The 10,043-nt window shown below is 55.2% G+C and overlaps 1 protein-coding gene across 1 annotated transcript; it reads left to right on the forward strand.

The window, feature by feature from the left end:
- Nucleotides 1-2,241: 2,241 nt before the first annotated feature.
- NARFL (nuclear prelamin A recognition factor-like) lies at nucleotides 2,242-9,371 on the forward strand. Its single transcript, XM_006897461.1, has 11 exons — nucleotides 2,242-2,307; nucleotides 3,028-3,123; nucleotides 3,357-3,500; nucleotides 5,526-5,658; nucleotides 6,022-6,156; nucleotides 6,982-7,100; nucleotides 7,636-7,765; nucleotides 7,947-8,019; nucleotides 8,377-8,514; nucleotides 8,867-9,024; nucleotides 9,133-9,371. Exons 1-11 carry the CDS (start codon nucleotides 2,242-2,244, stop codon nucleotides 9,369-9,371), a joined length of 1,431 nt encoding a protein of 476 aa, XP_006897523.1.
- Nucleotides 9,372-10,043: the final 672 nt, after the last annotated feature.

Raw genomic sequence — 10,043 nt, forward strand, 5'->3', positions numbered from 1 at the left:
CTGTTTCAAGCCCCTTTCTGTGGTTCTTTGTTATATCTGCACCCCGCTCCCAAATGCTCACAGGGCGTCTGTCCTTGAGGGTGAGTGTGGACCACAGCAGGACTCAGTGGCTGTACACCCCTCCAGGGAGTGAGGGCCAGCAGAGAGGAGGTGGCCAGCTTGGGGTCAGGGCAGGGGACAGGCAAGAGTTCCTGCGGGCACATGGGGTCCCCAGCCGCCTGCGTCCTTGTCTGGCCCCAAGCCCTCCCCAGTGTGTGGGAGCCATCCTCTTGGGCACAGACTGGGAGCCATGCACACGGGAAGCGGGTGGTAAATACTCACTAATGATGATGATGAAATAATTTGCAAAACGTGGAAGCACAGACCACGGAGGCGTCATGGTTGGCACAAGAACCCCCAGGGCCCCTGGGAGAGACTGTAGTAATGAGAGCACTCCAGGGTCCATGCTCTAACTCCACCTAGGACGGCAGATGAGCCCTGGCCCCAGCCTCAGGAGAGGGTCCAATCAATGCGAGTGTGTGAAGATAGGTGTGGATGTATGACTGAGTGCGTGTGTGTCTGTGCTTGTAAATGTATGCTTGTGTTGCAGACAGAGGGTAAAAACCCAGCTCCCCTGAGCCTTAATTGAAAATTGCCAGGGAGAAAAATCACAAAAAGAATTCTATGCAAATGAAGCTAAGCTCTTTCCATTGAAAACCTTATGCTTGACTCAGGAGGGAGGGATTAGAAAATATAAGGTTTGCCTTAATGCCTACCCCTGTAAACATTTAAGGTTTGTCTTTGTGCTTCAGGGGGAATTCCTGCTTGTATCTGTGTCTCCCTCATATCCTGATATAGCATTTGGTTTATCATAAATATTTAATATGAAATTTGGCTTCCCACATGCATGTGTAAGTATGCAAATGTGAGTGGTATGCATGTGTGTAAGCAGTGATGTGTGTAAGCAGAAGCAAGTAAGACAGTGTATGTGAGAATTCATATATGTGGGGGGAAGTTCATAAGTGGAGGGAGAGCATGTGTGAGTGTGTGTGTATGTGAAAGAGAAAATGTGTGTGAAATCATGGCTGCATGTGTGAGAAGGTGTGAATGTGTGTATGTGGGCATGTGTGTAAAGGTGTGTGATAGTGAGGGGTGTGAGTGCACTGTGTGTGAGTCTGACAACCTGTCGGGATGTTACAGTGTGTGAAGATTGCCAAGGGGCAGAATCTGAAGAGGCAAGGAGCTTCCCCAGAGCAGAGAGAAAAAGCCTTAGCCTAGAACCGGTGCCTTGAATCAGGCCTCTGACCTCTCACCTGGTGAGCCCTGGTGGCCTAGTGGTAAGAAGTGGTGCTGCAATAACAAAAGCACAGGAGGTTCAAATTTGCTCTGTAGGAGAAAGATGGGCAGTTTCCTCTTGTGTGATTTACAACCTCAAAAATTTGTCAAAGTCATCTACTGGGAGTGTTGCTGTTACAGCAGCACTAAAGAACCGAGACATCAACTTCTCTTGTGACCTCTGGATTTTTCTGGAAAGTCCCAGGGAAAATGGGTCATTCAATGTATAACTGGAAGCAACAGCTAAAAATAGCCGTGCTTGGGGTCACTGACTCTCAATGGGAATGACGTTTGCGCAAACTGCTCCTCAATGTGACGCAAAAGTGGCCTAGGAGTCCTGCAAGGGGCTCCCCAAGGCCAACCAGGGTTCCTCACGGGACCCCAGACCCTGCAAGTGAGCCACCAGGGCGAGAACTTGCCCCCTCCTTTCCTCTCCAAAGTTTTATTTGCTTCAACATCCATTACGCTTGGACTTTTCATTCAACCACAATTGAACTACTGCTGTGTGTAGAGGGCTCTATTCTGGGTTCTGTGTCAGTGAGTGAAGCGAAGTGTACACGGCTCGTGCAAGCTCCCCACGTGCAGTACCTGGAGCCCATACCTGGCTAACAGGTAAAAACTAGAGGAGTGAATGAAGTAGAGACGCCCTCTGAAGACAGACAGGATCTTGCACTTTGAACAGATCTCATTAACGCTGCCTCTCTCACCCCAGGGGAGGCGAGAAACTCAAAAAAGATGAGGCATTTGCATCCGCAAGGAGGAGCCGTGCTCGAGTCCGCCAACAGAGGGCGGGCACTCCTCCAGTCACAGGCTGCGGAGAAAAATACGCATGCGCCGCGCTGGGTTCGCTTTCCGGCAGCGTGGCGGAACATAGCTGGCCTTTTGCGCTGTGTAACGACAGTTGTGCAGGGCGAAAGTGCTGCTGTCATGGCGTCGCTCTTCAGCGGGGCGCTGAAGCTGACGGACCTTGATGACTTCATTGGGCCATCTCAGGTGGGTGACTCAGGGGCATTTGAGGGGTGAGGACCCCTGCCTATGCTCCAGTGTTTCCGGTGGGGAACCTAACCTGTGCCCTGAGAGACTCCGGAGACCCCCTGTGCCTTGTTGGTTGTCACTCGGCCTCTCAAGGCCACACACTTAGGAAGGCGCCGCTCCCCGACTCTACTGGATATACTGACGCTCTGAGGTGTCTAGCTGTTTGCCTCTGAGAGCGGGGACATGGGATCGGACCCAGGACCTCCCCGTGCTCACGTTTACGGGAAGCCTCCCCACCGTCCGCGGGGCAGCACGCTCCCCGATGGAGAAGCGGACTGTGACATTCCACCCTGGTTATTACGAGCGCAGGCAGACGGTCCGGGAGAAGCATTCCCAGAAGCTCAGATCCTGGGGTGGGTTATGAGCGTTGCATGGGAGGAGGCCAGATGCCCCCCTACAGAGGTCGTCGGCGGAGCCCACGTGGCACCCATTCCGTGAGGTGATGAGGAGCCTGGAGCTGCCCCACAACACTGTGGGTGGGGACCAGCTCGGACATCCCGCTCACCGGGCCTACGGACAGGTCATCTCAGGGTGGGCAGCGCAGGTGTCTAGTGATGTGAGGCCTCCAGACAGGAGAGAGCAGTGTCTTTCGGGCCCTGGGCTAGGAGGAGACCAAACGTTGCCTTCCTGTTGAGCTTCTGCCTATTCAGACCCGGCTTGACATCTTGTCCCAATCAGGACTGCATCAAACCCATAAAGGTGGACAAGAGACCTGGGAGCAGTGTGGCCAAGATCCACATTGAGGATGACGGAAGCTACATCCAAGTGAGTCAGGTAAGAGATCCACCTGCAGCATCCACCCACCAAGGCCTTACCCATCTCGTGTGTGGGGATCCATCCCACCATGGTCCGGAGTGGGGAACCCCAGGAATGCTGGCTTGTGCCCTCGGCCAGGGCCTGCTTTGTAAGAGGCCTTTTCTCTGGACTCCCTAAGCACTGTGGCTCAAAATCCTTTGCTCCAGGCCCTTGGCTCGTCATCTGGAGTGGCCTCGCTCTCTCCCCTGCAGGATGGGGGAACGAGGAAGCTGGAGAGAGCAAAGATCTCACTGAATGATTGCCTGGCCTGCAGTGGTTGCATCACCTCAGCTGAGAGCGTGCTCATCACACAGCAGAGCCATGAGGAGCTCCGGAAGGTTCTCAGAGCCAACAAGGTGAGCAGTGACTGGTGAGTGGGCTGAGAGCTGTCAGCCTGGTACGGCCAACGCGCTGTCATTCACCTGTCACTTTGAATATGTGTGGGTGTCCTTGGTGGCTTACCTGCCAGCATCCTCCAGCACCAGAAGAACTGAGCCAAACACGGAGTTTACTTCTTTGTCAACCTGTCCCATGGGCTGAGCTAACACCAGGCACCCTATACGGCCATCCTGTCAGTATTTTGAGCTGTCAGTGCACCACTTTGCTGCGTTAGAGATGAATGGTAGGCACAATCTACTAGCCGGTCACAGGGTTGCCCAAAGCCATGGCCTAGTTACTCAACAGAGTCCTGCTCAGCCGTGAAGAGAAATCTTGTCTCAGTATCCTCACCACATGAATGACCTCAGAAGCCTTATTCTCTCTGACAGAGTCAGACACCAGAAGACAAATGTATAGCCCCACTGAGATAAACATCGGTGACAGGCAGGCACATCAGACCCAAGTTGGTTAGTTGTTAGGAGCTCTACATGGTGAAAGGTTAGCAGTTCAAGCACCAGTTGTGCCATGCAAGAAAGATTGGCAGTCTTGTCCACAAGGATTTACAGCTTTGGGGACCTTTGGGAGGGTCACTGGGAATCAGAATCAAACAAGGGCAGTGGGTCGGTCCCAGGGACTGGAGTGGGTGGTGCTAACGCAAGATGGGGATTCTGGTAAGTTGGTGTCAAGTGCCATTGAACCGGCTCCCACTTTTAGTGGCCCCATGTACAATGGAATGAAGTCTTCCCAGTCCTGCCATATCCTCACAGTCTGCTGTGTTGAAGCCAACAGCAGCCCCTGCATCAGTTTATCTCATTTCAAGTCTTCTTCACCTTCACTGGGCCTTTACTTTCAAACCATGATGTTCTTCTCCAGGGACCGGCCCCTGATTACGTGACCAAAATACTTGAGACCAAGTGTCACCATTTTTGCTTCTAAGGAGCGGTCTGGACACACCTCCTTCAAGGCATATTGGTTTGTTCATTTTCCCATCCAGTCTGTGGTCAGTATTCTTCACTGACACCACAGTTTTCTCATCTCCAGAGAGGAGATGTGGAGGTGGACGGCTGTGTTGGTGGCAGTGTGCAGTGATTGTGGCCACTAAACTATGCAGGTGGTAGAAACGGCAAAGATTTTGGCCTAGCACTCTTGGCACCAGCAGCCAGGAAATCAAAAAACGTATTGCGATGGGAAAGTCTGCTGTTAGCGATCTCTCTAAAGTACTCAAGAGCAACGGTGTGTCTCTGAAGACTAAGGTGTGCCTGATACAGGCTATGGTCTTTGCAGTCACTTGTTACGCATCAGAGAGTTGGACAGTGACTAGGGAGGATAGAAGGAGAACCAATGCCTTTGAGCTGTGGTGCTGGAGAAGAGTATTGAATGTACCATGGAGTGCCAAGAAAACAAACAGATTCATCCTGGAGAGGGTTAAACCAGGCTACTTCTTGGAGGCAAGGATTCTGGGACTTCATCTGACATACTTTGGACATGTTGTAAGGGACAGGTCCTTGGACATCATGCTTGGGAGGGTGGAGGGACAGCGCAGGAGAGGAAGACCCTCTATGAGGTGGACTGATTCAGTGACTGGGGTAATCGGGATGGGTGTATCAGAGGCAGTACGATTGGCACAGGATAGAGCAGGGTTTAGGGCTGTTGTACATAGGGTCGCTATGAGTCGCAAGCGACTCAACAGCACGTAACAACAATTACACCGTGAAAAAGAGAATATACACACATGTTAGGGAGCTCTGGTGGTGCTGTGGATTAAGCATTCAGCTGTCAACCAGAAGTTTGGCCATCCAAACCACTCGCTGCTCCTCAGGAGGAAGATGAGGCTGTTTGCTTCCACAGGGACCCACAGCCTGAGACACAGTAGAGGGTAGTTCTGCTGCATTCTCTGGAGTTGCTGTGAGACAAGGTCCTATAACTTGGGGTCCCCCAGAGTCGAGATCTCTGGCTGCCTGTGGGACATGAACATGTAATTACCACACTCTCTCTCCTTCCAGGAGGCAGTGTCCAGTCCCCAGAAGCTGGTGGTTGTCTCGGTGTCCCCACAGTCCGTGGCCTCGTTAGCGGCAAGGTTTCAGCTGAATCCCACAGACACTGCCAAGAAGTTAACTTCCTTCTTCAAAAAGCTAGGTGGGTAGGCGCTGCTGCCAGGGGCTGCAGGGGCCCGGGCCTGAGTGGGAGGTCTGCACCTCCCGTTCATGACTCCTGACTCACTTCCAAACTTAGGGCTTTGGGACACTTCGTCACAGGAGTATCATCAGCTCCAAGTTCTGACTCCAGTGATAGCTCTGCCCTAAGGCAGGAGGGAAATGAGGGGTCACCCCCTGTGGACTCCACTTGAGGGGATGCTGAGTGGTTGTCCCACGTGGACTGGCATCTGGACGGCACATGAGGGGACGTTGACTGGATGACCACCAGAGTCCTGGGAGGTGGGCCTTGCCCTCCCACACCCGGCGGCATCCTGGGCTGAGCTGGCTGCCCACTCGCTCACAGGTGTACACTATGTGTTCGACACGGCCTTCTCCCGTAACTTCAGCCTCATTGAGAGTCAGTGCGAGTTCCTGCAGCGGTTCCGAAGCCAGAAAGATGGAGGACAGTCCCTGCCCCTGCTGACCTCTGCCTGTCCAGGTGTGGGGCATTCACAGGGCCCTCGGGAGGAGGAGAGGGAGGGGAGCTGTGACCTCCATTGGGCAAGGCCACCTTCCAGCCCCTGGGTGGGCTTGACACCCTGCAGGTCCACAGAGGGTATATCAGCGCCAGGGCTTTGTGTTGAGGGTACCTGCAGCTAAGGTTTGAGGTGACGTGGACAGCTCTGGACCACTATGGGACCAGTCAGATGAGGCCAGAAAGTGGCCCAGAGGTCCTCCTCTCAGCTGTTTTCACTTCCTGCAAAGGTGGTGGGCTGCCAAGAAGCTCCTTGTGACACAGCAGTTAAAACACTTGACCACTCACCAGATGGTCAGTGGTTCGAGCTCACTAGCTGCTGCACAGGAAGACGAAGCAGTGTGGGAGCCCCGGGGGGGGGGGCAGTTGTTCGTCTTGTAGTCAGAATCTGAATTGACTCACCGGTAGTGGCTTTGGTCTTCTTTGGTTTTAGCCTCAGTTCTAGTGTGATAGGAGCTCTGGTGGTGCAGTAGGTTAACTGTTGGGATGCTATGAAAAGATCAGTGATTCAGACCCATCAGCTGCTTCTTGGGAGAAGGCTGAAGTGGTCTGTTCCCGTAAAGATCTCGGCCTGTGGGAGAAGCTCTGATCTGCCTTAGGGATGGGATCCACTAGATAACCAGCTCTGGGTTGGGTGGGTGATGGCCCTCAAGCCACTAAAAAGATACCTGCAAGTGATGAGAGAACGGAGCATTCCTGTGTGGGTTCACCCCTAGATGCACAGCCACCTCTAGGTTGTCAAGAGAGGCAGTCCGCACAGCCACCCTCACGCCCTCTGCTCTGGCCCAGGCTGGATCTGCTACGCTGAGAAGACCCACGGCCATGTTGTCCTCCCACACCTCAGCACAGCCCGCTCCCCACAGCAGGTCATGGGCGCCCTGGTCAAGGACTTCTTTGCCCAGCAGCAGGTGACAACCAGGTGTGCGACCACCAGAAGTGGTCGCTAGGGTAGCAACAGACTGGTCACCTGTCACCTTCAGCACTGTGGCAACCCTGTGAACAGTTCTGTGCTGCAGGGTCTCTGGGGGCAGGGCTGACTGGGTTTGGGTTGGAGGTATCACATGGGCCCCGCAAACACAGTTTAGAGGCAGCATGTCTTTCACACAGACCACTGGGCAGAGCACTGTCCACTGGCGGGTGGGGGCAGGCCTGGTGGCCCAATGATGCCCACTCCACAGGCCGGCCAACTGACAAAGACACTAGGACAAGGAAGCAGGGAAGGGAGACTGATGGAGCAGGGCCCACTGGTCATACTGCTGCATCCTTGAGGTTCCCCAAGAGGATGGCTCCCCAGCTCTCCCTCCCTGCTTTGTTCTTGTCTGGCCTGTTGACTCCTCCCAAGACCATGCCTTGTCCATGCCCCTGCTTGCTCTGTTGTGGCCAGCCCAGCACAAGGTGCGCTGTCAAAGCAGCCCTAGATGCTGTGTCCTTTGTTACACGTAGCACCTGCCCCCAGACCGACTCTACCATGTGACAGTCATGCCCTGCTACGACAAAAAGCTTGAGGCATCCAGACCCGATTTCTTCAACCAGGAGTTCCAGACGCGGGATGTCGACTGCGTCATCACCACAGGTGTGATATGGCAGGGCGTGCTGCTTGCCCCCAGCAAGGACCACTGCCCACTCAGACCCAGGGCACAGGGACCATGGAGGGCAGACTTGGGTGGTCCAACCCAGTGGAGAGAGAGGCCTCCAAGAGCCGACTGCAGTCTGGTGGGTGTTGAAAGGTCAGCAGTGTATCTCATTCCTCTCAGGGGAGGTATTCAAGCTGCTGGAGGAGGAAGGGGTCTCATTCCCAGACCTGGAGCCAGCCCCACTGGACGTTCTGTGAGTTCCGCTCTGTGGGAAGGCTGGGAGTGCGTACTGTGGCTTGCCTGAGATCCTGCCTGGTCCTTTCTCCAGGCTACCCTCCCCTGGCTGCCCCGACCCCTGCCCAGCCCGCTCCCACCCACCTTCACCTGGCTGTCCTGACCCCCTGCCCGGCTCTCTCCCATCCCCCCCTTCCCTAGCTGTCCCAACCCCTGCCCAGCACTCTCCCACCCACCCTCCCCTGGCTGGCCCTCTACCATCCACCCTCTTCTAAGTCCCAGCTTCTGCACATAGCCAGGCAAGCACAGGTTGCCTCATGGCAGAAGTGTGTTCCCTGGGTGGCTCTGCAGCCACATTGACCACCTTATTCATCAGGTCCAGCTATGTGTCCACTGAGGAGCACACCAGCCATCAAGGAGGAGGCTCAGGGGGCTACCTGGAACATGTGTTCCGGCACGCAGCTCGCGAGCTCTTTGGAATCCATGTGGCTGAGATTACCTATAAGCCCCTGAGGTCTGTGGGTCCTAGAGCCTAGTTTCTGTGTGAGGGCCATGTAGGGTACCAGGGCCTCTCCTCAGAGGGATGCAGGCACTGCTTTCCAGCTGAGGCAGGGTGGTTGTATGTCCTGCTTCATCACCACCCTGTCCCAGCGTAGACTGAGGCCAGCAGCCTGTGCCCCGGGCCCCCCCATGGGAGCCCCATCAGCCTATGCCCCAGGCCCCCCATGGAAGCCTCCATCAGCCTGTGCCCCAGGGCCCCCCATGGGAGCCCCCATCAGCCTGTGCCCCAGACCCCCTATGGGAGCCTCCATCAGCCCTATGTCCCAGCCCCCAGTGTGGGAGCCCCACCATCTCTGTCCTTGCAGGAACAAGGACTTCCAAGAGGTGACCCTAGAGCGGGACGGACAGGTGCTACTGCATTTTGCTGCCGCGTACGGCTTCCGCAACATCCAGAACCTGGTGCAGAAGCTAAAGCGTGGACGCTGCCCATACCACTATGTGGAGGTCATGGCCTGTCCTTCAGGTAGTGTGGACATTGCCTGTCACTGCATGGAACAGTTGAGGGAAGGCCGGTAAGGGAGGGGAGTGAGTGTCATCTTGCATGCACCCCATCGTGTTCCCCCTCCCACAGGCTGCCTGAATGGTGGGGGGCAGCTGCGAGCCCCAGATGCACAGGGCAAAGAACTGCTGCAGCAAGTGGAGCGGCTGTACGCTTCGGTCAGGACTCAAGTACCTGAGGAGGCCCCGGGGGTCCGGGAGCTCTACGAGCACTGGCTGCAGGGCCCAGGCTCTGACAAGGCTGGCCGCCTGCTGCACACGCAGTACCGTGCTGTGGAGAGGGCCAGCTCTGGCTTCAGCATCAAGTGGTGAAGCTGTAGTCCACCTGCCCATAGAGAGCACCCAGATCACCAGCATCTCTGCCCAACCATCAGAGACATGTCAGGACAAATGTACTGTGGTTGGAGCTGGAACCTGGAAGCCAGCCTCATGGGCCAGAAGGCATAGTCCAGAAACCAAGGGTTGACCCTGGGCCCCCCTGTGGGGCACCAGAAACTTCCATGGGTAATAGCGGCCCTGTGGCCAAGGCCTTCACGTTCCTCAGCATGAGGGGAGCTTATTGACTTATGGAGCCATTCTCTGGAATTGAGGTTCCAAGGTTGTGCCAACATAGGAAACCCATGAGCAGGCAAAGGCCCCACCCAGAGCCAAACCTAGCACTTGGTGGGACATGTGTTCAGTGTCCTGGAGGTCAGGTGAAGGCCACACATACCAAGGTGCACACAGGCTGGGGCTTGAGTGAGCCATGTGTGGAGAGCCCAGGGTGCAGAACTTTGGGGAGATGGGCAGGGGATGCCAGGCGGCTGCACTGTGGGGCATTCTTCCAATAAAGGGACTTGTGCGGCTGGAAACATTTCATTTTGTAAAATTTTTTTGTTGTAATTTTGGCCAGAGCCACTCTGGGGAGCATCTGCTGGAATGAGAATGAGGTCTCCTGACAGCTTGGTTCGGCGCCCAGAGCAGCACACATAGAGCAGGTTCCAG

Source organism: Elephantulus edwardii, unplaced genomic scaffold, assembly GCF_000299155.1.
Source record: "Elephantulus edwardii isolate Elephantulus edwardi_28Jun2011 unplaced genomic scaffold, EleEdw1.0 scaffold00209, whole genome shotgun sequence".
NCBI classification, from domain to species: Eukaryota; Metazoa; Chordata; class Mammalia; order Macroscelidea; family Macroscelididae; genus Elephantulus; species Elephantulus edwardii.

What these genes read in the sequence shown, in the direction of transcription:
- NARFL (XM_006897461.1), top strand. Translation starts at nt 2,242, where the DNA reads ATGGCGTCGCTCTTCAGCGGGGCGCTGAAGCTGACGGACCTTGATGAC. An exon ending in TTCCTTCTTCAAAAAGCTAG is followed by an intron (nt 5,659 to 6,021) that starts GTGGGTAGGCGC and finishes ACTCGCTCACAG; the next exon opens with GTGTACACTATGTGTTCGAC. An exon ending in ATTACCTATAAGCCCCTGAG is followed by an intron (nt 8,515 to 8,866) that starts GTCTGTGGGTCC and finishes CTGTCCTTGCAG; the next exon opens with GAACAAGGACTTCCAAGAGG.